The sequence below is a fragment of the Arachis stenosperma genome, chromosome 4 (assembly GCF_014773155.1).
Source record: "Arachis stenosperma cultivar V10309 chromosome 4, arast.V10309.gnm1.PFL2, whole genome shotgun sequence".
Taxonomy (NCBI): Eukaryota; Viridiplantae; Streptophyta; class Magnoliopsida; order Fabales; family Fabaceae; genus Arachis; species Arachis stenosperma.
The window spans coordinates 147,961,936-147,987,953 of NC_080380.1; the positions used below are offsets into that span (position 1 = coordinate 147,961,936).

At 29.3% G+C, this 26,018-nt stretch overlaps 3 protein-coding genes across 3 annotated transcripts; 2 read left to right on the top strand and 1 right to left on the bottom strand.

Annotated features, from left to right (window-relative positions):
- Positions 1-14,452: 14,452 nt before the first annotated feature.
- LOC130975903 (F-box/kelch-repeat protein At3g06240-like) lies at positions 14,453-15,853 on the bottom strand. Its single transcript, XM_057900620.1, has 3 exons — positions 14,908-15,853; positions 14,740-14,811; positions 14,453-14,505 (listed from the first exon to the last, which is right to left on the bottom strand). Exons 1-3 carry the CDS (start codon positions 15,851-15,853, stop codon positions 14,453-14,455), a joined length of 1,071 nt encoding a protein of 356 aa, XP_057756603.1.
- A 5,311-nt stretch (positions 15,854-21,164) lies between these two features.
- Positions 21,165-22,370, top strand: LOC130975904 (F-box protein CPR1-like). Its single transcript, XM_057900621.1, has one exon. The coding sequence runs from the start codon at positions 21,165-21,167 to the stop codon at positions 22,368-22,370; it is 1,206 nt and encodes a 401-aa protein (XP_057756604.1).
- A 1,387-nt stretch (positions 22,371-23,757) lies between these two features.
- Positions 23,758-24,897, top strand: LOC130975905 (F-box protein CPR1-like). Its single transcript, XM_057900622.1, has one exon. The coding sequence runs from the start codon at positions 23,758-23,760 to the stop codon at positions 24,895-24,897; it is 1,140 nt and encodes a 379-aa protein (XP_057756605.1).
- Positions 24,898-26,018: the final 1,121 nt, after the last annotated feature.

Below are 26,018 nucleotides of genomic sequence, written 5' to 3' on the forward strand. Positions count from 1 at the left end.
AAGCTATTTAAAATTAGTTTTCTTTACCATTAATATGTTATCCTAACATGTCATGCTCCTTAAATTTATCTCGATTTATTTTGTGTACTTTATCAAACTAAATTAATTATGACTAATAAATTAATTTTTGTCATTACTTATAATAATTAATTAAGTTGAACAAAACAATAATGATAAAAGGAATTATAATATAAATTGTTACCGGTTATATATTTTTAAAATTATAAAAATCTATTATTCTAAACTTAAAATTATAATAAGGTAAAAACTATATCTAATAATTTAATTTAGTTATCATATTACTAAAATTATTCTTTATTATATTCTTTTTTTTATTCATTGGTAACTTTTAATTGTCTATTTTAGATTAAAATTTGAATTGATTGAATTTATTCCTTTTCAATTAATAATATAATTATTGGGTGAAAGCTAGTGCACTCCACGTAAAGTAGGGAGTACAGCACTCTTTAAAAGTTAACTTGTGACATTTATTCAGTGATATTTTTTATTTATTTAGCCTGATAAATCATCATTTTCTTATTTTATGCTAATTTAACTAATTAAAATTAATAATTTCAGTTTTTTGAATTTTGTCAACTTTTTATCCTAATAATATATTTTAATTCATGCATTAAGATAATTTCAATATTTTATATCATTAATAATAATATTATTTTAAAATGACAATTTCTCTCCCAAAAAAACTATATTAATTTAATTAATTTATTAGACATTAAAATAATAATATATCTATAAAAAACAATTAAAATATTTTCAATTAATAATACTAAATCATTAATAATGAATAATATAACTTGTTAATTAACAAACTATCCTAATTATATTGAAACAATTCTTCATTACATCACAATGTTTTTTCATTCATTGGCGATCCTTTCTTATCTTAAATTAGAATTAAAATTGATTAAATTATTTGTTGCTTAATTGGTCCTTTTAATCCTTTATACATACTATTATGTATAAATTACTAATCCTTCATCTATTTCAATTGTTTAATTTTAGACTTTGTTCTTTTTTTTTTTGGAAAAAAAAATTATCTCACATTTATTGTAGATATTTTTTAATAAAATTAATATTAATTTTATTTTAATCATTTTTTAAATATTTTTTTCTTACTTATATCATTATCACCTAATATTGTAAAAATGAAGTGATGCTCACGAAGAGTTTGTTTCGAAACCTATGCATTATTTATAAAATAGAGGAGTTCAAATTTAGAAGATTATGGGAACAAGCGACAGCAACAAAAATTAAAAAAACAAGTTGATGCAAAGACCTTTATAAAGAGGATGGATTGACAATGATGAACATGGGATTTGGATTTTTTTAATTTTGATTTTTATTTTAGAGGATAAAATACAATTTTTTATTATTTATTTTAGATGTGAGACCAAAAAAATATAAAAAAAGTCATTTAAAGTAAGAGATCACATTTTGAATGAGTTTTAAAAAAAAAAAACTTTTTTAAAAGATCTTATAAAAGAATAAAAATAATTTTATGTTTGGATATCTCATGCAAAAAAAATCTTTTTATTTATCAATTATGTTTGGGTATAATAATATAAAAATATTTTTTATTTATTTATTACATAAAAAACATCTTTTTTTAAGAAAAAAATCTTAAAAAAATATAAATTACAACTTTTAAAAAAATATATTTTTTATTTTTTATTATTTTTATTTGTACTACTGAAAATTTACCAAACATACTAAAAAATTTTAAAAAAATTCATTAAATTTTTTTTTTATCAAAATAATAACATTTAAACAAGCACATTCTTTCAGAGTGAAAATCACATTTAAAATTTAGAATATTCAAATTTGTGAACATGCACCGGCTTTATAGGTAGCAGTGAATATAAAAAGTATTAATGTTAATGGATATGGGTGGAACATTTTGATCTATTGTGTAAGTTGTTTGTTTTTTTTTTTTTTTTCTATTTACCCCTCCATTATTGGGTATTATGCATTGTTATTGGGATCCATGTGTTTTTCGTTGGTGTGGTGTTAATTTTTTAGAAAGATAGATGTATTTAAATTGCACAGTCCGATTTAATGTTAGATAATATAAAAGAATTTAGAATTTAGTTTAAATACTAAAGATTAAAATAATATTTTATTTTAAATAAAAAAATAAATTTTAGAACAAAATCCGAATAAAAAAATTCATGAAAAATATACTAGTAAAAAAATTCAGTATTAGAATTTTTTTTAAAATTAAAATAATGATTAGCATAAATAATTTTGAGTGAATATGAAAATATAATGTGAATAGAAATTAAAATATAAAGAAAATTTTTTAAAATACATATTAAAACAAATTAAATAATTTATATATTTATATACAAATATATAATAACTACTTTAATAGTTAATTTTTTGTGTGCATATAAATTTTTTATTATAATAATTTTTGTATATCGAATCTCCAAACCCTCCAAACAGTAGCTACTCATGAAACAAAAACATCCCCGTTTGAGGGATTAAGATCTAAAAAAAAATTGGTAAAGTAGTAATTCTTGGAATAATAATTGGAGTTGTATTCATCCTAGATTCCTAGTAGATTTCTCATAATCAACATCAAGTAATAAGCATAATCAATTTGTTATGTAACTATCTCCATGTACAAAACTGGGAAATGGCATATTTACTGATATCCTTGATTACTATTAGTTACTAATATGACATTAAGTTAACCGCTTATAACTCTAATTTCGTTGAGATATACCTAATCTTATAAGAATAAGCCATCACCTAAAAATTATTTATAAAATGTATATTTATCTATAGCAATTGGAAGTTCAGCACAATACAGCCTTTTTTTTTCAGTAGTTTAAAACTAAACTAGATACAAGATTAATAAAATACGCACATATTGCTCGATCGATTAAACAGAGGCAAAAGAAATTTTGTAAGAGACTCCACACTTTGCATCTTAAGTTTGCAAGAGAAAAGTATTATCTGAAAAAGGACCTATAATTAAAAATTTTTGGATTGGATTCATAAGATTATGACATAATAAAATTTGATGTTAAATTAGCATAACACAGCAAAATGAATAAATGGAGGAAAAAGCATGCATTTCATTCTTATAGCAAAAGGACAGAGATAGAGTGCAAGCGAAACTATTTATAGGAGTAAATATCCTTTTAAAACATGTTCATGTAAGCCCCTCTACCATTGATTACTGGTTTGATATAAAAAGAGCAGAAAATTTAAATACTCCACAAATATCATCTACTGTAAATTCTTTTTTTCTGGGTTAACCATAACTTGCTAGTGAACTTCCAAAAACAACCATGCTAAAGGGTAAGGTTAAAAGAAAAAGTTATGTAATCAACAAAATAAAACATCTAAAGATCTGCATAACCAACTAAGAAATATTACTATTAGAATTGATTCAAAAGATACATTGAATTTTAAAGATCATCTGCACTTTTCAAATGTTCTTCTCCACATGTCAAGCTGTTCACTTGTAACATCAAGCTGTTCAAAACATTCTTGAAGAACTCGATGGCCTGCAAAAAAAAAAGCTCAACCGGTAAGAGTCAAAGCTTTAGACATAAAAACTATCAAAACTTGGAAACCTCACAACAAGACCGGTCTATAGGAAGCAAGACAGTTATTATTAATGATTCCATAAGCATTGATAAATTCAAATTTCATCATCCGTATATAAGAGTCACGTTTGATTGCAAATTGATGCATAATATACATCACTTTCTCATTAATCACAATGCAATGAAAATTAACGGGAATAACTTGGTGCAAAGCATAGGAGAATAGTTAACATACCTATTATCCTTTTTCTTAAGGTCACTAGGGAGTGGCAAGAGGCTCTCTCTATACACAGTAGTGGTTTCACAGGAGGGAAGCGGACCATGAAGATTTTTAAAATGCTTGAGCAGGTCTCCTTTGACATTGTATATGAAATACCCTGTATTTTGATAATATCTTCCAATAATATCACCATTATTAGATAAGCACAATGGCTGAAAGACTTTGCAAGGAATCTGATAGTGGGTCCAAGACGACTGCACTTTATATTCTTTCATCACCCATATGTCAGTGTTATGGCTATCATTATTGTGATAATACAAGGCTAGGCAGCCTCCTAGTAGGAGGAAACCTGGATAGCCGTATGAACTCATTACCAGTTGTTCCGGGGAAGATATAGTTGAGAAAGTCCTTTCCTTGAGGTCAAAGATAAGAATAGCATCCCTATAATCTTCAAGATAGGAAGGCCCCCAATGAATAGCGCCATTCAAAAACAACCCACGAGAATAGCAGTTATAAAAATGGAAGGGTTTGGGGAGTGCATAATCAATATTATTCCATGAATTGGTTCTCAAGGACAAGCAATTAAAGTGAACTTGATGGTGCTTATCATGGCAAGCTACAAGAAGCAAGAAGTCATCCTGTGATGCATCATAACCAAATCCAGACACATAGAAATCGCGGGAATTCCTATAGGGCTTGTTCTTACAATGAGTAGAAACAATACGAGAGTAGGATATTCTTTTGCTGGATCCAATCAGTGGGTTCCATAGCACAAGAAAATTTTTTCGCCGATGACGTAAGAGAACAAAGCCTCTGCAGGATCCTAGGACCTCAAAATGAGGTGGTGATTTCATCTTGAAAGGGGGAGGCACCCTTTTCAGTTGTAATGCATCATTGTTGTCACTAAGTAGTGCGTCTAAGTAAACAAAGAATGCCGGACTGCATTTTTGTATGAAGATGAGTGCGTTGGAGGAAGCGGGAGAGTGGTGAAAATGCAGTTCCGCAAAGTGTGGATCGGAAATGAGAGAGCACCAGAGCTTCGAAACGCACCTGAGGCGAAAGAGATGGCTGGCTGGCACTCTCAGGAAGATTCTGTGAATCAACTCAACAGGGAGGATGTCATGAATGCTCTTCTTCTTCATGCTCGATTGCTCTTTTGGTTTGTTCAGTGTGTGCCTCTGCCACTTCTTATAATCTTATTATCCGAGCTTGGAATGTTGTGCTTTTCGTAATTCATACAGCAATTCACGAAACCCCGGGACTTGAAAATTTTCCTTGAAAACAGAAGACTTTGCAAGGGAAGGGTCAGTTTTGGACTTTTGGTTTTTGGATTCGCTATTCGACGAAAAAAAGAAAATAGTTATTTATTTTATCTTTTCTAAAACAAACAAATAAAAAAAGTTATTTCGTGAATAAACTTATAAACACAAATTTTTAAATATTAAAAATATTTAATTTTATTTTGTTAGAGAAAAAAAAGTACTTTATAAATTAAATTATAAAAAACGACAAGTTGAAAATACAGTTTATATCATTTAAATTTTTTGAAAAACTTTTAAACTATATTCATAATTTTACAAAATACAATATTCTTTTTACAACTATACATGAATAAAAAATTCTTGTTACAATTGCAAAGTAAACAAAGAAAAAGAAGTTTTAGAATTAGAATAAAGCTCATAATTCATCATAAATAATAAAAAAATAAAAGAAAATTAATAAAAAGTTCCTTAAAAGGTGTGTTCTTAGTGGAATTTTTTTCCCTAAATCAAAATAATGACAAGTGAAAAACCTTTGAGAGGATATAAAAATATAGATGCGGAGGAAACTTAGAATTTAGAGTAAAAATTAAATTTTGGAGGAAAAATTAGGATAGATTAAGCATATATAAATTATAATTATAACTATGTTATGTGTGAAAAATAAATTAATTATTCGTAAATAATTTATTTTAAAATATAAAATACATATTAAAAATAAATTAAATAATTTATATATTTATTTATAAATATATAATAATTAATTTAATAACTAATTTTAGTATGTATATAATACTTTTATTATAATTATAACTTCTCCTATTGCACCTACAAAAGGCACGATCAAATGTAAGATAAACTTCTAAGACATTATTATTATTTGACTACTTTTATAAGAATGATTAGCTATATAGTTTTTTTTGTTGTGATAAGGATTGTTGTGATAAGGATGAATGATGTGGATGACCATTTTTTATGAGACTTAGTTTACCAAGGGTGATTGTATTTAATCTAGTTTGAAAAAGTAAAGCCTTGCACATGTATAAATAGGGGCATAGGCTGAAACTTTTACACACACAAGCAATAAGAATTCTCTTTCTCTTTATATTGTCTATATACAAAATTCTTCCTCTCTTTCTTTCTTTCATACATTAATACATATATGTAAATATATAAGTATCATATCTTTTATATTGAGATAGTAATTGTGGTTAATATTGTTATCTAATCATATTTCTTTACTTTATGTTAGTTACTTCTTCCTTATTTATTTAGTTATTTTATAACACGTTATCAGCACGAAGCTCTAATGAAATTTTAGGAAGACTCCAGGTAACAAATTTTCATTATGTTGAAGCTCTCTCATCTTAAATTTGATGCTCTTGATATATTTCGAAATAATTATTTATCATGGATATAGATGTTAAAATCTATCTTGATTTAATGGATCTTGGAGATACCATTAAGGCTGAAAATAATGCATCCCAGAAGGATAAAGCCAAAGTTATGATTTTTCTTCGTCGTCATGTTGACGTATGATTGAAAAATGAATATCCCACATTAAAAGATCCTGCAGATCTGTGGAAAGACCTTGAAGAAATGTACAATCATCAAAAGACGGTTATACCTCCTCAAACCCGATATGTTAGAGAAAATTTTCTCGACCTTCCATATCTTGATTGTGCTCCTGCAGCAGCAGTATTGAGAAAAAGAATTTAAAAATGTTCTGAGTTAATTACTTGCTTTCTTGTTGCTGAACGCAACAATTAGTTGCTCTTAAAAAATCATGAAGCGCGCCCAGCTGGCGCCGCCCCATTTCCTGAAGCAAATGCGGCAAATTATAACCCCAGAAGAGGTAAATGACAAGATTTTGATAACAAGAAAAATTATAGAAGGAAAAGAAATTATGCTCACAAGAAAAGATCTCACCAGAAGTGGGATAAAGAAAGAAATAATGGGTAAAGTAAATCAATTGAGGATAAATGTTTCCGTTGTGGTGGAAAGGGCCATTGGTCACGTACCTGTCGTACCCCAAGGCACCTAGTTGATCTTTATCAAGCATCCTTGAAAATGGATGACAAAGAAAAGGAAACAAATTTTGTTTCAAATGATGAAAATTCCATCACTCATTATGATGTATCTAATTTCTTTAAGGATTCTGAAGGAGATATTGGCTATTTGATCAATGATGGAATAATTTGATATATGTATGTGTTTGTTAAGTATTCATGTGAATAATTTTACTGTGCATGTACTTTTACTCATTTTATTATTATTATTATTTGTTTTTGAAGAAAAATGGTAAGGATATATTCTGAAGATATCTGCCTTGCGGATAGTGCAAGTTCGCACACTATTCTTAAAAGTAATATATATTTTACCCATCTTGTGCCAAAAGAAGAGTATGCTAATACTATTATTGGCTCAGGCAATGTGATAGAAGGCTCCGGAAGAGCTATAATTTTGTTTCTTGGAGGAACAAAATTTATAATAAATAATGCACTATTATCTACCAAGTCTCTGAGGAACTTGTTGAGTTTCAAAGATATTCGCTGAAATGGATATCATGTTGAGACAATGAATGAGGGAAATCATGAGTATTTATGTATCACAACTCATGATTCAAATAAGAAAGTTATATTAGAAAAATTACCCTCACTTTCATCTGGGTTGTATTATACCAAGATTAGTGCAATTGAATCACATGCCACTGTAAACCAGAAGTTTACTAGCCCAAATAAATTCATAACTTGGCACGACCGTTTGGGTCATCCGGGAACAACCATGATGAGAAGAATTATTGAAAACTCTCATGGACATTCACTAAAGGACCAGAAGATTCTTAAAACTAGTGAATTTTGTTGTGCTGCATGTTCTCAAGGGAAGTTAATTTTAAGGCCATCACCAGTAAAAATTGGATTTGAGTCCCCTGAATTCCTAGAAAGGATTCAAGGTGATATATGTGGACCTATTCATCCATCATGTGGATCTTTTAGATATTTCATGGTCCTGATAGACGCATCATCGAGATGGTCACATGTGTGCTTATTATCTTCTCGCAACCTGGCGTTTGCGAGATTACTGGCTCAAATTATTCGATTAAAAGCACAATTTCCAGAAAATCCAATCAAAACAATTCGTCTTGATAATGCTGGTGAATTTACTTCCCAAGCATTTGATGCTTATTGTATGGCTAATGGAATAAGTGTTGAACATCCAGTAGCTTATGTTCACACATAAAATGGGTTAGCAGAATCACTTATTAAACGCCTCCAATTGATTGCTAGACCCTTACTTATGAGAACAAATCTCCCAACTTCGGTTTGGGGCATGCTATTTTACATGCCGCAGCACTTATTCGTTTGAGGCCAACGAGTTACCATCGGTTCTCTCCTATGCAATTAGCTTTTGGCCAGCAGCCAAATGTCTCCCATTTAAGAATATTTGGGTGTGCGATATATGTTCCCATTGCACCACCTAATCGTACCAAAATGGGACCCCAAAGAAAATTGGGGATATATGTTGGATATGATTCTCCCTCTATAGTAAGGTATCTTGAGATACAAACGGGAGATGTATTTAAAGCCCGGTTTGCGGATTGTCATTTTGATGAATCAAAAATTTCCAACATTAGGGGGAGAGAATAAGTTTCCTGAAAAGGAACTTAATTGGAATGCATCATCATTGATGCATTTAGATCCTCGATCAGGGCAATGTGAACTAGAAGTTCAAAAGATTATACATTTGCAAAGAATAGCAAATGAATTGCCTGATGCATTTTCTGATACAAAGAGGATAACCAAATCTTATATACCAGCGGAAAATGCCTCAATTCGAATTGATGTCCCAGTAGGACAAGTAGCCACTGAAGCAAATTCACGCCAGAAGCATGGCAGGGCGGAAAATGCCCCAATTCGAATTGATGTCCCAGTAGGACAAATAGCCACGGAAGCAAATACACGCCAGAAGCGTGGCAGGCCTGTCGGTTCCAAAGATAAAAATCCTCGAAAGAGAAAAGAGGTAAATATTCCTGTTGAAAAAGACATAGTAAGGACACCTGCAGTTGTCCAAAATTCTGATATAACGCCAGAAGACGTTCAGGTACCTGAAAATTGTGAAAATGACGAGATCTCGATAAATTATGTCTTTACAGGAGAGAAATGGGACCGAAATAAGACAATTGTCAATGAAATATTTGCATATAATGTGGCATTAGATATCATGCATGAAAGTAAGGATCTTGAGCCAAGATCAGTCGAAGAATGTCGACAAAGGAATGATTTGCCAAAATGGAAAGAAGCCATGAAGGCTGAATTAGACTCACTTGCAAAACGTGAAGTCTTTGGACCTGTAGTCCGTACATCTGAAGATGTAAAACCTGTTGGATACAAATGGGTATTTGTGAGAAAACGAAATGAGAAAAATGAAGTTGTGCGCTATAAAGCCCGACTTGTGGCACAAGGTTTTTCACAAAGGCCCGGTATAGATTATGAAGAAACGTATTCCCCTGTAGTGGATGCGATAACATTGCGTTATTTGGTCAGTTTATCTGCATATCATAAACTGCATATGCATTTAATGGATGTGGTAACAGCCTATTTATACGGCTCATTAGATTGGGATATCTATATGAAAGTCCCTGAAGGACTAAAGATATCTAAACCATATAATGAATATTCGCAAGGGTTATACTCAGTCAAATTGCAAAGATCTTTATATGGTCTAAAGCAATCTGGACGAATGTGGTATAATCGTCTTACTGAGTATCTGGCCAAAAACGGTTTCAAGAATGATGATATATGCCCGTGTGTTTTCATAAAGAAAACAGCTTCTGGATTCATTATAATTGCTGTGTACGTTGATGATTTAAATATCATTGGGACTCCTGAAGAGATTCCAACAATTATAAAAACTCTAAAAGAAGAGTTTGAGATGAAAGATCTTGGAAGAACTAAATTTTGTCTCGGCCTGCAGATCGAGCATATAAAAAGTGGGATCTTTATTCATCAAACAACATACACAGAAAAGATCTTGAAGAGATTTTATATGGATAAGTCACATCCATTAAGTACCCCAATGATTGTAAGATCTTTAGATGTGAAAAAGGATCAATTCCGTCCTAAAGAAGAGAATGAAGATATACTTGGTCCTGAAGTACCATATCTTAGTGCCATTGGAGCGCTAATGTATCTTGCTAATAATACGCGACCTGACATATCATTTGTTGTGAATTTACTAGCAAGATATAGTTCCTCTCCAACCAGAAGACATTGGAGTGGAATCAAACAAATCTTTCGATATCTTCATGGGACGGTTGATATGGGATTGTTTTATCCCTATGGATCCAAGTCACAACTAGTTGGCTATGCAGATGCCGGATACTTGTCTGATCCACATAAAGGGAGATCTCAAACAGGATACCTGTTTACATATGGTGGAACAGCTATATCATGGAGGTCCACGAAACAGACGATTGCTGCAACATCCTCTAATCATGCCGAAATACTGGCAATTCATGAAGCTAGTCGCGAGTGTTTTTGGCTGAGGAATTTGATTCAATATATTATGTCATCATGTGGACTGATGGATCAGAAGATAGCTCCAACTGTCTTGTTTGAAGATAATACAGCATGTATTGCTCAACTTAAAGGCGGATATATCAAAGATCCGCTCAAGTGACAATCTGGCAGATTTATTCACAAAGTCACTCCCAAAATCCTCCTTTGAAAGATTGGTACATGAGATTGGGATGCGCCGATTTCGAAACATTAAATGATGTCGGCAAGAGGGGGAGACTGTACTCTTTTTTCCTTGGTCAGGTTTTTTCCCACTGGGTTTTTCTTGACAAGGTTTTTAATGAGGCAGTCCCCATCACAAAGGATATTGTACTCTTTTTCCTTCACTAAAGTTTTTTTCCCATTGGGTTTTCTTTAGTAAGGTTTTAACGAGGCAATAATCCTAAATGGTCATCCAAGGGGGAGTGTTGTGATAAGGATTGTTGTGATAAGGATGAATGATGTGGATGACCATTTTCTATGAGACTTAGTTTACCAAGGGTGATTGTATTTAATCTAGTTTGAAAAAGTAAAGCCTTGCACATGTATAAATAGGGGCATAGGCTGAAACTTTTACACACACAAGCAATAAGAATTCTCTCTCTCTTTATATTGTCTATATACAAAATTCTTCCTCTCTTTCTTTCTTTCATACATTAATACATATATGTAAATATATAAGTATCATATCTTTTATATTGAGATAGTAATTGTGGTTAATATTGTTATCTAATTATATTTCTTTACTTTATGTTAGTTACTTCTTCCTTATTTATTTAGTTATTTTATAACATTTTTAACTTATTTCTTATTTGATTTTTTGAAAAAAAATCATATATTAATAGTATTTTAATTTATATAGTCAAAATCAAACCTTGTAAATTTAATGACTAAATTAAAACAAGATAATTTATTATTTATTTAAATTGAATATAATAAATAAAAATTAATTATTTTTTAGTCTTTTAAATATAATAAATATAGAAAAATAAACTTGTAAAATCATCCTTTATCAGTTTTGCTATTTTAATTCTTTTTTTTCTCCTCTTTATATGTAATTTTATTTTACTTTAATTCTGTTTATTTTAGTCTATTTTTATTTATATAGTTACTATTGATATGTCTGTTTTTATTTTTTTGAATTACTTTTTAATTTTTTTATGCTTTAACAATTAGAAGAAAAAACAGAAAGCAAACAGAAGGGAAAAAAAAAAGAGTAAACACTATATAATAAGACGTAGAGGCTAAAAGGCTAAACTAGCAACGTTATTTATCATCATTATTATTATTAGATAAATTTTATAATTTCTTTTCTAGTATTTTTTAATATAAGTTTTATTTTTTATGTTTTATTATTATTATTAATATTTTTATTTTTTTTTCAATTATATATTTTTTTATAATATTTTTTTAATAGAATATTTTTTAATTTGTCTGATAAGTTTTTTTTTCCATTCTTTTGCCAAAAAATATATATTAGAAGAAAAGAAAAAGATACAAATTAAATTTTAAAATTCAAATTCAAACAAAATGCATAAAAGGTAAGTAGGTAACTATTGAAGATTTGAAGTCACCAAAATAAAACGCAATTATTGAATTGAGATTTAGAATTTATTTTAGTAGATTTAAATTTTTGGTATTATTGTTATTGAAAATTTTAAATATTATTATAAAATTTTAGATATTTTTTAATTTATAATTCTTAAATTACACATTATACATTATATAGTGTATTTAAAGAGTCCTATTTTCTTTAAAATAGATACAATATTATATACTTTTTTGAATATAAAAAATGTATAAAGTTAAAATTAGTAATAAAATTGATTATATATGTCTTATAAGATACAAACTTTTAGAATTTAATTTTTAGCATAATTAACAAACTTCTACTCTATCTTTTATCTTTTATTTGATTCCTTTAATAATTTTTTCTTGATTTTATTAATTGTTTTTTACCGTAATAATTCATTACGAATTTATTTTTTATAGAGAAAATTTATCGATATAGGAGATTTAACCAAAAAGTTTAAAGAATACCGGTTAATTATAAAACAAAAAATTATAAATTATGTTTTAATTATATTGTAAAATATAAATTAGGTTATTATAAATTAGTTTTTTTTTAACTATTAATGTGTTATCCTAATATGTCATGCTCTTTAAATTTTATCTCCATTTATTTTGTGTACTTTATCAAACCAAATAAATTATCACTAATAAACTAATTTTTGTCAATATTTATAATAATTAATTAAGTTGAACAAAATAATAATGATAAAAATAATTATAATATAAATTGTTACCAGTTACGTACTTTTAAAATTATAAATAATATAAATTGTCTATTTTGTATTAAAATTTGAATTGATTGAATTGATTCTTTTTTTAATTAATAATGTAATTGTTGTAACATTTGCTGAGTGATATTCTTTCATTTATTTAGCCTGGTAAATAATCATTTTCTTATTTTATACTAATTTAACTAATTAAAATTAATAAATTTTAGTTATTTGAAAGTTTACAACATTTGATTCTAATAATATATTTTAATTAATGAATTAATATAATTTTAATATTTTATATCATTAATGAATCTCATTTTAAAATGACATTTTTTCTAAAAAAAATTATATTAATTTAATTAATTTATTAGACATTAAAATAATAAATCTATAAAAAAAAGGCAAAATAATTTTAAATAGTAATTAAAAATACTAAATAATTAATAATGAATAATATAAATTGTTAATTAATAAAGTATCCTAATTATATCAAGGATTTGGATTCTCTAAAATTTGAATTTCACTTTAGAGAGTAAAGAATGATCTCTCACCATTTATTTTATAGGTGAGACCAAAAATAAATATGAGAGAAACCATTCAAAAGTAGAAAATCACACTTTACCCTCTAAAATACAAATTTAAAATTTAAAGGATATCCAAATTCTTATATCAAAACTATTCTTCATTACATCACAATCATTTTTCATTTATTGGCGATCCTTTCTTATCTTGAATTAGAATTAAAATTGATTAAATTATTTTTTTGATTAATTGGTCCTTTTGATCCTTTGTAAATATTTATATATAAACCACTAATTCTTCATCAATTTCAATTGTTTAATTTTAGACTTTGCTCTATTTTTATTTTTGAAAAAAAATTGTGTCATATTTACTATGATTAGTTTCGAATAAAGTTAATATCAATTTTATTTTAGTCATTTTTTAAATGTAATATTCTCTTTTTCTTATATCATTATCACCTAATATTGTAAGAATAAAGTGATGGTCAAGAAGAGGTTGTTTCAAAACCTATGCATTATTTACAAAATAGAGTAGGAGTTCAAATTTAGAAGATTATGGGAGCAAGAGGCAGCAACAAAAACAAACAAGTTGATGCAAAGACCATTATAAAAAGTATGGATTGACAATGGTGAACATGTAGCGGCTTTATGAGTAGCACTGAATATAAAGATTAATGCTATATTAGTGTTAATGGATGTGGTGGAACATTTTGATCTGTGTGTTAATTTATATACTCAAAATATAACAATTCTCATCTACTGTAAATTCCTTTTTTTTCCTGGGTTTACCAATTACCATCACTCGCTAGTGACCTTCTAAAAATAACAATGCTAAAAGGTAAGATTAAAACAAATAGTATGCAATCAACAAAACAAAACATCTAAAGTTCTGCATAACTAAGAAATAGTACTATTAAATTTGATCAAAAAGATATATCGGATTTTAAAGTTCATCTGCACTTTTTAAATGTTCTTCTCCACATGTCAAGCTGTTCACTTGTATTCTTTCTTCGTTTGAATCCTTCGTGATGCTAGCCATCAGCAACATCAAGCAGTTCATAACATTCCTGAAGAACTTGATGGCCTGCAAAAAAGCTTAACTGATAAGAGTCAAAGCTTTAGACATGAACCGATCTAAACTTGGAAACTTCACCAGAAGATCGGTCTATAGGAAGCAAGACAGTGATTCATGATTCCCTAAACATTAATAAATTCAAATTTCACCATCCATAGACAAAAGCTACATTTGATTGGAACTTAATACATAATGCATATTACACAAAACTTTTTCATTAAACATAGGAGAATAGCGACATACCGTTTTCCTCCTTATCCTTATCCTTAAGGTCACTAGGGAGTGGCAAGAGACTCTCTGTATATACAGCATCAGCTGCAGCGTAGCCAATTAAAAAACAATAATGTTCAAAACGTTGGAGCCTCTCTTCTCTGAAATTATATATGTATAACTGCCATTTATAGTCATAACCTTTTCCAAAAAGATCCATAGCACTGGATAAGTACAGAGGCTGAAAGCAAAAAGGAATCTGATAGAGAGTCCAAGATGAGCGCACTTTATATTCTTTCATCACCCATATCTCAGTTTTATGGCTATCATCATTGTAATAATATAAGGCTAGGCAGCCTCCTAGTAGGGTGAGACTTGAAAAATAGTTCGTTCCCAATTGTTCCGGTGCAGATATCGTTGAGAAAGTCCTTTCTTTGAGATCAAAGATAAGAATAGCATCCCTGTAATCTTTAGGAGGGGAAGGCACCCAATGAAAAGCGCCATTCAAGAACAGCCCACAAGAATGCCAATTATCAAACCCCAATGGTTTGAGGAGTGCATCACCAAAATCAATCCATGAATTGGTTCTCAAGGAAAAGCAATGAAAGTGATCTCGACCATGCTCATTCTGCCAACCTAAAAAAACTAGGTAATCATCATGTGAGGCATCATAACAAAATCCATACACATCGAAATCGAAGGAACTCCAGACCCTGGGCTTAAAACGAGAAGCAATATGAGAGTAGGATATCAATTTGCTAGATCCAGTCAGCGGGTTCCATACCACAAGAAATCTTCCGTGTTGATGTAAGAGAACAAAGCCTCTGCAGGATCCCAGGACCTCAAAACGAGGTAGTGATTTCATCTTGAGAGGGGGAGACACCTTTCTTACTTGTAATGCATAATTGTTGTCACGAAATAGTGCGTCTAAGTCAACTAAGCAAGCCATAGTGCCATTTTCTATGAAGACGCATGTGGAAGCGGGAGAGTGGTGAAAATGCATTTCAGCAAAGTGTGGATCGGAAATGAGAGAGTACCACAGCTTCGAAACGCACCTGAGGCGAGCTAGATGTTTGGCCGGAACTCTCGGTAAGATTCTGTGAATCAACTCAACAGGGAGAATGTCGTGAATGCTCTTCTTCTCCATGCTCGATTGCTCTTTTGGTTTGTTCAGTGTGTGTTCTGCCACTTCTTTTTCATATAATCTTATTATCCGTGCTTGGAATGTTGTGATTTTCGCAATTCATATAGCAATTCACGAAACCCTGGGACTTCGAAAAATTTCCTTGAAAACAAATGACTTTGGACGGGAAGGGTCAGTTTTGGACTTCTGTTTTTGGAGGAAAAAAAAAAAAAGAAAATAGTCATTTGTTTTTTCTTTTTTAAAACAAACAAATATAAAAAAAAGTTATTTCATGAATAAACTTATAAACACAAAATTTTAAATACTAAAAATATTTAATTTTATTTAGTTAGAGAAAAGAAAGTACTTTATAAATTAAATTATAAAAAACGACAAGTTGAAAATGCAGTTTCTATCATTTCAATTTTTTGAAAAATTTTTAAACTATATTCATAATTTTACAAAATTACGATATTCTTTGTACAATTATACATGACTAAAGAAAATCTTGTTATTGCAAAGTAAACAAAGAAAAAGAAGTTTTAGATTGAATAAATTAAGCTCATAATTCATCATAAATAATAAAAAAATAAAATAAAATTTTAGAAATGAATTTAATAAAAAGATTCCTAGAAAGGTGTGTTATTAGTGGAATTTTTTTCCCTAAATCAAAATAATGACAAGCGTAAAAAGCTTTGAGAGAATATAAAAATATAAATGAGGAGGAAAATCAGAATTTGGAGTAAAAATTACATTTTGAAAGAAAAATTAGGATTAAGCATATATAAATTATAATTATAATTATGTTATATGGAAAAACATCACTTATCAAATTAATTAACCGTAAAAAATATACGTTAGAATGTAAAATAAATATTAAAAATAAATTAAATAATTTATGTATTTATATATAAATATATAATAATTAATTTAATAGTTAATTTTATAGGTAAAACACTTAAATAAATCAAAAAGTCACCCATATTATCCAATAATCCTAAAATAAAAAAATATTACGTAGATATCTCCATACATATATTTATGTAAATCGAATTAATTTAACTCGAATTACACATGTTGGTACTAAATCAAATCAATTTAAGCCGAATTAGTAGAATTATTGGTAAATCGAAGTTATTTGATTTGAATTATCAAGGATTGATATTCAAAATATAGTAAAAAGTAGATTCGATTAACTACTAATACAGTATTTATATGTAATCGAATCTAGTTGATTCGATTTACTACTGAATAACCTATATATAGTAAATCGAATCAGTTTAATTTGATTTAGTACTGATATAAATTATTGATATTTATTATTGTTAAGTTAATTGTTTATTTATTCTATATTAACTTTAAAACATAAATGTCAATAAAAAATATCCCTATTTGGATTTAAATAAAATATTAAAAAAATTAAAACGAATAAAAATAGAAATTCAATTTTTGTGTTCTAGTTTAAATTTCAGAAAATCTATATTTTTATTAACTTATTAATTTAAAATAGAACAATAAACGATTTCTAAAAATTCACTAAAAGTTATTCTTTGACTCATTAGCATCTAAAGAATCATTACCAAAATTTTTGATGCTGAAAAAGTTAATATAAAGTATAATCCTCTGAAGTGACAAGAGTTAAAATATATTATTTCTCAAAGTTCAAATATATTTATACAATATGTAATTTGTAACTTTAAATTAAAAGTTTTAAGTAATTCCGTAGTAAATCGAATCTAATTGATTCAATTTACTACTCATAGGTTATATTTTTAATATCGATATTTAGTAATTTTAATCAAATAATAATTTCGATTTACCAATAAATTCTACTAATTCAACTCAAATTGATTCGATTTAGTACCGGAATATGTAATTCGAATTAAATCAATTGGATTTACATATATATATGTATAGAGACATCTACTTAACGTTTTTTATTTTGAGATTATTGGATAATATTAATGGTTCTTTGATTTATTTAAGTATTTTATCCTAATTTGATTATGTATGTAAATTTTTATTATAATTATTGATTATAATTATAATTTTTCCAAATGCAGCCACGAAAAACAAAATCAAATGTAACATACAACTCCTAAGACATTATTATTATTATTATTTAATTTGCACTACTATTTTTATAAGAACGATTAACTAAATAGTTTTTTAAAGTTATTTTTTATTATTGAGTGTTCTTTAATATGTGAAAATTGATTTAAATAGTTATATTAATAGTATTTTAAATTTTAAAATGTTTAGCTTTAATAATTAAAAAGAGTATCTACTCAAATTACTCAAAAGGCCCGATCCAAAGGATTGAGCCTCGTCCTATACCGACCTTCTCCCTACGAAGTCGGTTCTCACCATGACTTATCCCAAAAAAATCGGGGACGAAGATTGGCGGGCAGATAAACACTCATTTAAATGAGTAACTGCCCCTAAAATCTCTCTACCCACTTCCAGAGGCCATATCGTAACCTCCTTAAGATAAAGGGACGGTTATACACCCTAAAAAGTGGAACTACTCCAACGGTGGTTATTGGTTCACCACTATAAATACACTGACATCCCTCAGGTATCTCTAAGCCCCAATACTCTCTAGACCTGCTTACACCCTTGCTGACTTAGGCATCGGAGTGTTTTTGCAGGTACCATCCCATTCACTCGTACTCGCAAGTCGGACGGAAGCCTAAGAGCGCGATTCTCTTCGAAGGTTTCCCTCCACAAGCGTTTGGACCAACCTAACGAGTCAAGCCCATTATCTCCGGTTACCCAACGTAACAATATTAAATATAAACACAATAATAAAAAATTGTGTTATATATATATTATGTATATAATATTAAAATTTAAATAAATTTTGTTTTATGTGAAATAAAATTATAATATTAAATATAAACACAATGATAAAAAATTTTGTGTTATATATATATATATATATATATATATATATATATATATATATATATATATATATATATATATTTATTTTGTGAGAAACAAAATTAAAACATTAAATATAAACAGAATGATAAAAGATTTTGTATTATATTAATTTAATTAAAATATATATATATACAACATAAAAAACAAACAAACATATAATAATTTTATTTTGTGCGAAACAAAAATTTATATAATTTTTTATTAACAATTTTTTTATTTAAATATGTTATTTTACTATATTTATAATATATTATTTGGGATAATTTTATTATTTTAGTTAATATATATTATTTAAAAAATATTTAAAATTTATTATTTTATATTAAGAATATTATTAAAAATATATTATTAATTTTTTTAAAATAATACTTTTTTTTCTTTGGTTCAAATACTATGACAATAAAATTTTTTTACATAACTGCGTCTACTCAATAAATATTATATTCATTTATTTCTATATTGTATGTAAAATAAATAACTAATGTTTAAAAAAGTTAATAAAAAAAGAAGTATTCTTTTTTTTTTTACCAACTCTTAAGTGAATATCGAGACTATGTCATTTGAACTATAGCTGTTGGCAAAGAAAAAAAATACTCTTAATTATATATTAAATAGAATAATTATTTATTAGGCTCATTCTCATACAAATAATTTTTTTTTAGTTTTATATCTATAATATTTTATACCAATTAGCTTCAAAATTTAATTATTTTTTGAATAAATTAATAAAAAATAATACAAATAATTGTTATAATTATATTTTAATTTTTCATTCTATTACGTATACGTTGAGAATAATTTGAAATAAAAGATAATGAACTTGTTGTAACTGTCATGTATTTTGTGCTTTGACTGCGTCGTCATCTGAGAATCATGGCAGACCGGTTCATGGAGACCGGTTCTTCTATAGAATCAGTTTTACGTTTGGAGTTAGCCAACCAACAACGGCGACAGACAGCGTCTTCCTTTTCTATGGCAGCAATTTTTCGGACTTTGAAGGTCCATTTATAGTAGAGGTAGAATGGGGTAGGTTTAAGAGCGTAAAAATCTATGGTTAGACAAAACAATAGTGGTACCTGCTAGTAGAGATGACAATACCACCCGAATCAGCGGGTATCCACCCCGCCCCTACCCGCTCAGGGCAGGTAATTACCCGGGGCGAGTTGTTGGGAGGGGCGGGACGGATCGGGTTTAGGTAATACCCGCCCCTACCCGCCCCGCTATATATATAATATATATTATTTTAATATATAATATGTATAATATATGTAAAATAATTAGTAAATGATTAATAATATTGTATCATATTTAAATTTTTACTTTAATTTATGTTATTTATGTGATGATGGTTATATAAATTTTGAAATTTAATTTTATTTATTGGATTTAAATAATTATAGGGGCGGGTTAGGGTTCAGCGTTTTACTACCCGCGGGTAGAAGCGGGACAGGTTCTATGAGGGTTGGTGTACGGCGGGGCGGGGTCGGGTAAAGCAAAAACCCGCCCCTACCCGCTTCGTTGCCACCCCTACCTGCTAGCAAACAAAACAGTAAAAATGCTTGAAGACATCACATCAACAATAACAGAGTAACGGAAGAATTCGATCAAATTTTTTTTAGTACTTTTCTGGTGTAAAGATAGTCCTGTGTTAAACAAGCGAATTAGTTTTTTTGTTAGAGCCGGTTTGTTTATTCAACCAATGACAAAAATAATAATAACAATAATAAATAAATTTATTTTACCTGATCACTTTTTAATAATAAGTTAACTTTTAAAGAGTATTGCACTCCTTATTTTATTTGGATTGCACTAAATTTCGCCATTTTTCACATATATATTTTTATTCTTTTCAAATTTAATTTTGAAACTTTATTTTCTTATTATTTGTGAAACTTTATTTTCTTATTATTTGTGATCAATGATGAGTTTTATTCTAATTCTAAAACCTCTCTTTCTTGATTTCGTTCCCGATTGTCATAAGATTTTTTTTAGCTAGGTATAATTGCAATAAAAATATCATATCCCGGTAAAATTATGAATATAACTTAAAATTAAAGCTTTAAAAGAATTGAAATGATGCAAGTTTTCTTTTTATATGTGTAATTTTATATAATTTAATTTAAAAAGTTCTTTTTTCTCAATCTAAATAAAACTAAATATTTTTAATATTTAAAAAGGTTTCTTAAAAAGTTCATCTATGAAATAACTTTTTCAATTTAATTTTTTTAAAAAAGATAAAATAAATAAGATAAGATATGTTTTCGAATAGCCAATCCAAAAACCCTTCCCTTCCCTTTCCTTGGCTAGTTTTATGTTTTCAAAGCAATTTGAAGTCCCGGGTTGCGTGAATTGGTATATGAATTGCCAAAAGCTCAACAATCCAAGCATGGATAAGAGGAAGAGGCTGAAGCACACAGTGAACAAAGCAAAAGAGGAATCCACCATGGAGAAGAAGATGAATGACAAGAGCAAGAGCATTCACGACTTCCTCCCTCTTGACCTGATTCACATAATCCTACTGCGGGTGCCGATCAGACATCTCGCTCGCCTCAGGTGCGTTTCCAAGCTCTGGTGCTCTCTAATTTCCGATCCAGACTTTGCGGAATCTCATCTTCACCTCTCTCTCGCACCGACCCATGGATGCCTGGTTCGGCTAGATGACTCCACGGAAGCTTACCTTGTTCACCTAGAAGAAGTATTTAATGGCGACAATTACCAACTGATGAAAGAGGTATCTTTCCCTTTCAAGAAGAAGCCACCTTCTGAGTTCTGTGTAATGGGATCCTGCAGAGGGTTTGTTCTCTTAAGCCGAGAGCCATATTTTTTTGTGGTATGGAACCCAGTCACCGGATTCAGAAAAAGAATATCTTGTATGTTTCATCGTAGTAAGCTCAGGTGCTTAAAGTTTCCCCGTGATGCGCTTCTGTATGGATTTGGTTATGATGCGTCACGGGATGACTACTTAATTGTTGTAGCTTCGGAGGATGGTGGCTGCCAACACTTAGATTGCTTGTCCTTGAGAACCAATTCATGGATTAGTCTTGATGCTGCACTCCCCAAACCATTGGGTTTTATGAAGCGGCGACCTCGTGGGTTGTTCTTGAATGGCTCTATTCATTGGTTGTGTTACTCTCATAAAAAACATTACAGTGAAAGTATTCTTACATTTGATTTGAAGGAAAGAAGTTTCTCAAAGATATCTTTGCCCGAGCAACTCAGAATGCATGGTCGTATCCCTGCCACAATTGTCACACTAGGAGGGTACCTAGCCTTGTGTTATCAGGACTTTGTTGTTGAACGTAAAACACACATATGGGTGATGAAAGAATACAAAGTGAACTCATCTTGGATTTTGTATGAGATTCCTTGTTTAGAATTTGAGCCTCTATGCTTATCCAATGGTAGTGACATTATTGCACTAGATCCTACTACTCCGGTATCTGAACCATTAAAGTTTGCCAAATATAATATTAGAGAAGAGCTGCTCCAATATTTTACATGTCCTCCTCATCTTGGACAAGAAAGATACTTCTTTCCAAGTTGCACTGTATATACAGAGAGTCTCTTGTTACTCCCTAATGATATAGAGTAAGCATAAGGATAAGAACAATAATGTTATTTAACTCTTCTGCTATGCTTTGCACCACATTATTATTCCTGCTAGTTTTTATTACTGTTTTGTGATTAATGTAAAGTACTGAGCAAGATGCATTATACATCTTGTTGCATTTAGATGTGACTTTTGACTATTCATATTGAAACCTGATTTATCAAATGGTTGGGGGATTATTAGTCGCTATCTTGCTTTCTAAAGATATTTTTGGTAAAAAAAGTTAAAAAATTTCTTTTGCTCCTACTTTCTTTTACTTAAGCTTGGAATTTGAAATTGCTTTGAAAACAAAACACTAAAAGAAGGGAATGGGTCAGTTTTGGATTGGCAATCCCAAAAAAAGACAGATTTTATTCTATATATTTAGATTTTTTTTAAAAAAATATTGAAAGTATTTTTAGATTTGTTCAACTAAAAGAAAAATTATTTTTTGGATTTAGATTTTTTAAATTTTGAATTTTTATTTTATAGAGAAAGGTGCAATCTCTCACTCTTTTTTAAATTTAATTTAATTTTTATTAATATATAATAGAAACAATTTCAATAATTAACTTCTCTTCTACAGAATAGCAAATTTATCTTCTTTTTTTTTTTAAATTTTGTTAAGATGTGTTCTAAAAATTATCGATTGAAAAAAAATTTATATATCCTTAATCCTAATTTTTCATCTAAAGATTTAATTATTCCTCTAAATTTTCATTTACTTCCAAATTTTAATTTCTCTCCACATTTATATTTTCACAATTTCTCAAAGTTTTTTAGTCTCACCATTATTTAAATTTAGAAAAAAACACTTTCCAATATTCCACTAATATATAACACATTTTTCATATATATATTTTTATTCTTTTCAAATTTAATTTTAAACTTTATTTTCTTATTATTTGTGATCAATGATGAGTTTTACTTTTATTCTAATTCTAAAACTTCTCTTTCTTTGTTTCCTTCACGATATCCCGGTATAATTATGAATATAAGTTAAAAGCTTTAAAAGAATTGAAATGATGCAAGTTTTCTTTTTACACACGTCGTTTTATATAATTTAATTTAAAAGTTCTTTTTTCTCAATCTAAATAAAACTAAATATTTTTAATATTTAAAAAGGTTTCTTAAAAAGTTCATCGATGAAATAACTTTTTTTATTTAATTAAAAAAAATGAAATAAATAAGATCATTTCTCGAATAGTCAATACAAAAACCCTTCCCTTCCCTTCCCTTTCCTTCCCTTCGCTAGTTTTATGTTTTCAAAGCAATTTCAAGTCCCGTATTGAGTGAATTGGTATATGAATTGTGAATAGCTCAGCAATCCAAGCATAGATAAGAAGAGGTTGAAGCACACACAGTGAACAAAGCAAAAGAGGAATCCACCATGGAGAAGAACAAGAATGACATGAGCAAGAGCATTCACGACATACTCCCTCTTGACCTGATTCACAGAATCCTACTGCGGGTGCCGATCAGACATCTCGCTCGCCTCAGGTGTGTTTCCAAGCTCTGGTGCTCTCTAATTTCCGATCCAGAATTTGCGGAATCGCATATTCACCTCTCTCTCGCACCGACCCATGCATGCCTCCTTGTTCACCTAAAAGACTCCACGGAAGCTTACCTTGTTCACCTAGAAGAAGTATTTAATGGCGATAATTACCAAGTGAAAGAGGTATCTTTGCCTTTCAAGAAGAAGCCACCTTCTAAGTTCTTTGTCATGGGATCCTGCAGAGGGTTTGTTCTCTTAAACCGACAGCCATATTTTTTTGTAGTATGGAATCCACTCACCGGATTCAGAAAAAGAATATCTTACTCTTGTCTGGTTCATCGTAGTAAGCTCAGGCGGTTAAATTTTCCGCGTGATGCGCGTCTGTATGGATTTGGTTATGATGCGTCACGGGATGACTACTTAGTTGTTGTAGCTTCGCAGGATGGTTACTGCCAACACTTAGATTGCTTGTCCTTGAGAACCAATTCATGGATTAATCTTGATGCTGCACTCCCCGAATCATTGGGTTTTATGAAGCGGCAATCTCCTGGGTTGTTCTTGAATGGCTCTATTCATTGGTTGTGTTACTCTCTTCAAGAAGGTTACAGTGAAAGTCTTCTTATATTTGATTTGAAGGAAAGAAGTTTCTCAAAGATATCTTTGCCCGAGCAACTCATAATGCATGGTTCTGCCACAATTGTCACACTAGGAGGGTGTCTAGCCTTGTATTATCAGGACGATGTTGTTGAACGTAAAACAAGCATATGGGTGATGAAAGAATACAAAGTGAACTCATCTTGGACTTTGTATGAGATTCCTTGTTTAAAGTTTGAGCCTCTATGCTTATCCAATGGTAGTGACATTATGGCACTAGATCCTACTGCGGTATCTGGACCATTAAAGTTTGCCAAATATAATATCAGAGAAGAGCTGCTCCAACATTTTACATGTCTTCATCTTCGACAAGATCTATACTTGTTTGCAAGTTGCACTGTTTATACAGAGAGTCTCTTGCTACTCCCTAGTGATATATAGTAAGCATAAGGATAAGAAGAACAATAATGTTATTTAGTTATTCTGCTTTTTTAAATTTTAGTTTTTTATTTTAAAAAATAGAGTGAAATCTCTTACCATTAAATACTTTTTTTGTTATATATTTTTGTATCTACCTATAAAGTAAATGATAATGAGCTATAGTTTCATAAGTTCAATTTGAAAAGGAGTGGTATCTCTAAAAATTAAACTTTTTAGATGGTTTTGTGCTAGTTGGTAGAGTTAATACCAAAGAGAGGTTGAGTAGATTAGGCGTTATTATTCACAATGATAATATATGTGTACTGTGCAAGAAGGAGATAGAATCTATTCATTATTTATTTCTTCTATGTGAACTAACATGGCAGGTGTGGTGCACTTGGTTGAGGTCTTTTGGTAGAGTTTGGGCTATTCTTAGAATCATGAGAGAACTGTTTGAGAGTTGGACTGGCATGCACATTCGAAAACAAGAATAGAATATGTGGTTGACTGGATTCTTTGCAGTGATTTGAAAAATTTGATTGGAACGTAATGACAAGATTTTCAATAATAAGAAAGCAGTTGTTGAAATCATGTTTTTGAGCTACAAAAAATAGATTGGCAGTGATCCTTTTGGTTATTGATGACAATGCTAAAAATGACAGATTTATGAATTTTGTATGCAGTACTGCATGTTGTCTGATTTGTGACAAGATTTTCAATAATAAGAAAGCAGTTGTTGAGATCATGTTTTTGAGCTACAAAAAATAGATTGGCAGTGATCTTTTTGGTTGTTGATGACAATGCTAAAAATGACAGATTTATGAATTTTGTATGCAGTACTGCATGTTGTCTGATTTGTTTGGCTCCACTCTAATGTGTTAAGCTTTTTTTGCTTCAAAAAAAAAATACTTTTAAGTTAAAAATTTCTTTAAGTTTGGAATTTTAAATTACTTTGAAAACAAAAGACTAAAAGAAGGAAGGGTCAGATTTGGATTGGCAATTCCAAAAAAACAGCAGAAGTTTTTTTGTTTTGAATTATGAAAAGTTATTATATGCGTGTTTGGTATTATTTGAAAAAAATTTTTAACTTTTTGAAAAGTTAATTTACAGCTTTTAAAAAAATAGAAATATATTATTTCTCC